This window comes from Lactuca serriola, chromosome 7, assembly GCF_051521515.1.
Source record: "Lactuca serriola cultivar US96UC23 chromosome 7, Lser_US96UC23_V15, whole genome shotgun sequence".
Lineage (NCBI taxonomy): Eukaryota > Viridiplantae > Streptophyta > Magnoliopsida > Asterales > Asteraceae > Lactuca > Lactuca serriola.
The window spans coordinates 54,265,540-54,269,617 of NC_136414.1; the positions used below are offsets into that span (position 1 = coordinate 54,265,540).

At 41.4% G+C, this 4,078-nt stretch overlaps 1 protein-coding gene across 1 annotated transcript; it reads right to left on the minus strand.

Annotated features, from left to right (window-relative positions):
* Nucleotides 1–2,109: 2,109 nt before the first annotated feature.
* LOC145063972 (uncharacterized) lies at nucleotides 2,110–2,625 on the minus strand. The gene has a single exon (XM_079011518.1). It carries the CDS (start codon nucleotides 2,623–2,625, stop codon nucleotides 2,110–2,112), a length of 516 nt encoding a protein of 171 aa, XP_078867644.1.
* Between the last annotated feature and the right edge of the window lie 1,453 nt (nucleotides 2,626–4,078).

Below are 4,078 nucleotides of genomic sequence, written 5' to 3' on the forward strand. Positions count from 1 at the left end.
GATGATTTAGTGATGGCACCTAAGCGCTTGGCCAAGCCGGGACTAATTTGATGTTAATTGTAGTCTGTTGTCAGTCGTCATAAATCTGAATTCGGGAAACAGCACATAAACAGAGAGAATGATTTAGATCCATGTCTCAGTCTATACGATATCTAGAATGGAGGAATATATGATCCCTTATCTTAAGGACACACGTATCTGATAAGATCAGAGTTGACAGCGGCTTTGGAAAGCTACGATTGCAGATCAGGATTTGAAGTCATATGCGGAATAGTTATTAGACTTATCCAAGTGGGAGACTGTTGGATTAGTGTCTAAGTCCATAACTATTTTGGTATGTACTTGACCCGATGGTGCATGGTCCTTTTGGGTTGCCTTCACCAAAGCAACTTGATAGGATGAATAATGGAGAGAAAGGATTAAATATGATTTATTAATATATTATGAGAATAATATATTAAAGGAGAAATCATATTGTTTAATTAATATTAGTCAAGAATTAATAAGAATTAAGTTTGTGACTAAAAGACATTAATTGAACTTAAGGGACTAGAACTGTCAATTGTATGATAGTTGAATATTGAGCTAATGGACTCCTAATTAAAGGGGTGGACGAATTCTATGGGGAAACCCATTAGAAATCGTCCAAGGCCTTTAAGGAACGAGCCCATGGGTTGCTTAGGGCTTAAGCATCCAAATTAGGGTTTCCTTGTTAGATAACCCTAATAGCCTCACTATTTAAAGAACCCTTATGCCCCAAAAACGTGGACAAGACTTCTTTTAGGGTTTCCACACGTTTTGGGCAAACTCCTTCTCTTCTCCTCTTCATCCTCTTGCTCTTGGTGTTTGTGAACCATTAGAGGAGTGACATTTGTGACTCTAAGCTTTCTAAAGTCAATACAAGGAGGATTTGGGATTGTTATTGCTATATAACAATCAAGGTATGATCTAAACCCTAATTTATATGTTATATTGATTATGATATGCTAGATCTAGGGTTTATAGTCTTGGATGAATTTCATGTACAATAGAGAAACCTAGATCCAAGCATTAGGGTTTGTATGAGCACATAAGATGTTCTTATGGCTAAAACCCATCAGAAAGGGCCAGGGACTAATGTGGCTAGTAAGTGGCATGGAGGGTTTGTTTGGAAGGGAGCGAAGGCCTGACATTCTGGGTACTTTTTAGTGATCTTGGCTACATCTTTGTAAATTTCAATCCAGTACACCCCGAGACTGAGTATTTTCATGTGAGTTCCCGTGCACCCTTATGTGCTTCGACTTCCTCCATGTGGCTTTCTTCTAAAAGCGACTGTACTTCAGAGTTTTCTATGCACTTTAGCCATGGTGCCAAGTATTCCATCTTGTATACTTATGTATCCCTTATAGAGAACTATGGTGGCTTAATCTTGATTTTTCAGGCCTCTGTGGGATCATTTGGGAGGATCCCATGTAACTTATAGTCTATGAAGGGTATGGTCCAATCTAGAGTTGTTGTGATAATGTCGACCTATTTGTTATCAATGCTTCTTTCTGGAAGAATTTCCGCCAAGACCTTCTTGGTTGGATGATCGAACGATGTCGAGGATAGCTTGCTAAGGGTATGGTCCAATCTGGAGCTTTTGTGATAACGTTGACCCTCGCTTTTTCTTGTTGGGGAATCTGATTGATCAAGAAGCTCTTGAATGATTATGCCAATTCTATCACTGTATTTAAATACCTTTGCATCCTTTGGTCCTTAGCCTCGTACGTTCCATTGACTTGGTTGGTGATGAGGAGAGAGTTATTAAGGGTTGCAAGGTGTTTTGCTCCAACTTCTCTGGCTAGCCGAAGGCCTGCTAGAAGTGCTTCGTATTCGACCTCATTATTGGAGACCTAGAAGTTGAATCGCAAAGCGTACATGATTTCAACACCATTGGGGTTCTTGAGGAATAGACCTGCTCCTGACCCTTCTTTGCTCACAATGTCATCAGTGTTTAATTCCCAGACATCCCGACTCCCCCTCTTGTTTTGAGGGGTCTATTGGCAGGACTGCCGACGTGTATCTAAGTGTGTCAAGGATCTCGACTAGAAAGTCTGCTAACGCTTGAGCTTTGATGTCGGTGCATGGTCAGTAATCTATGTCATGCTCGCCTAGCTTGATCACCCATTTTGCTAGGTGACCTGATTTCACTGGGCTCAACAGGATTTGCTTTATTAGATAACTGGTCAAAACCTCAATCTTGTGAGCTTGAAAGTAGTGTCTGAGTTGCATGGCTACATAAATTAATGTGAGGACTAGTTTCTCTAAGATTAGGTAATTGAGCTCAGTACCCTGTAATGCTCTAATCATGAATTGTATTGGCAACTGCTTCTTGTTTCTCTCAAGGACTAGTACAAATGAAATGGCTTCGCCGGACACTGCCAAGTACATTTGCAAAGTTTCCCCCAACAGGGGGCTCGCTAAGGCTTGTACCTGGTGCAGAGCTGTTTTCAGTTGTTGTAGGGCTTTGTTAGCCTCTAATCTCCATTTGAATTTGTTCTTATCGATACATCCCTTCAAAGTTTGGAAAAGCGGGAGGGTTTTCTCAGCTGACTTGGTGATGAACCTACCAAGCGTTGTTAACCTCCCATTGATCTCTTGCATTCCTTTGAGGATGTGAGGGGTTCTGGAGTCGAGGAAATCTTGTATTTTGGCCTTGTTTAGTGATATTCCTTCATTGGTTATTGATAACCCATGAACTGGCCTTCCTCCACCCAAAAGTAAACTTGCCCGGGTTGAGCTTTATCCACGTCCTCATCAAAGTTTGAAAGGTTTCTTCGATTTTGTGGAGCAATGCCTCGTGATGGATTTTGATAAACATATCATCGACATATACTTCGACTTTCCTACCGATTTGGTTTACGAACACTTTGTCCATCAAGCGTTGGTACGTTGTTCCGATGTTCTTGAGACCAAATGGTATCTTCCAGTAGCATAAAGTGCCACGATCGGTGTGAAAGGGTGTTTTCTCCTCATATTCTCTTCTTATATGGACTTGATAATAGCCTTTGTAGGCATCAAGGAAGCACTGGAACTGAAATCCTTCCAAGGACTTGACCTTTTGATATATCTATGGGAGGGGCTAACGATCCTTTGGGAAAACATTGTTCAAGTTAGAATAATCAATGCACATCCACCATGACCCATCATAATTTTTTTTACCATCACTGGGTTTGTTATCTAGGTAGGGAATATTGCTTCTTGCAGGATGCCTGCATTCACCAGCTTTTCCACCTCTATATTGATTGCCCTACTTCTATCACCCGCTTATCCGCTCTTTTTTGCTTGATAGAGGTGCTCCTTGGGATAATGTTCAAGATATGCTCAATGGTATCGTGATCGACCCCTGTCATATCTACAGGCTACCAAACGAAAAACTTGGAGTGCTGCTTTAAGAGGGAGACTAACTTTAACTTTGTTTATTCTGAAAGGGTGTCCCTGATGCGGACTGTCTACTCTGGGTAATTCGGGTGAATGATGTGCTTTTCTATGTGACAATCTTCATTTGACTTTTTTGGTGATCACACCAGCTTTGGTGCAACAATGACTTGATGGCAATGTTATGCTCGTGGGTTAATGGCAACTATGGTGGCTGACCCACCATGTGTGCTAAACTTGACAATACCATAGATTGTTGATGGAATGGCCTACAGCTGGAAAAGCGTCGGACACCCGAGCATGATGTTATGCTATGCTGGGAGGGAGGCACATTACTAAAAATTCGAACTTCTGCGTGATCTTATCTTTCCCATCGTGACTGAAAAGGTTAAGTGGTAGATGTATGATGCCCAATGGCCATAGGCTATGTCTTGTAAAGCCTATTAACGGTCCACCTGTAGGATGCTTTAGTCCCTCCTTCCAAGAGGTGGATAACTTCCTAAAAAATGTTCATACAATATGTCTGTACTGCTACCATTGTCTATGTAGACACGATGAACTTGCATTTGGCATATGTAGCCAGTGATCAGGAGTGGATCCCCGGGGCCCGTGTTTGGTGATCTTGAGTCATCTATCAAAAATATGATAATAAGTATGTTGCTAGATAGTACCTCACGGT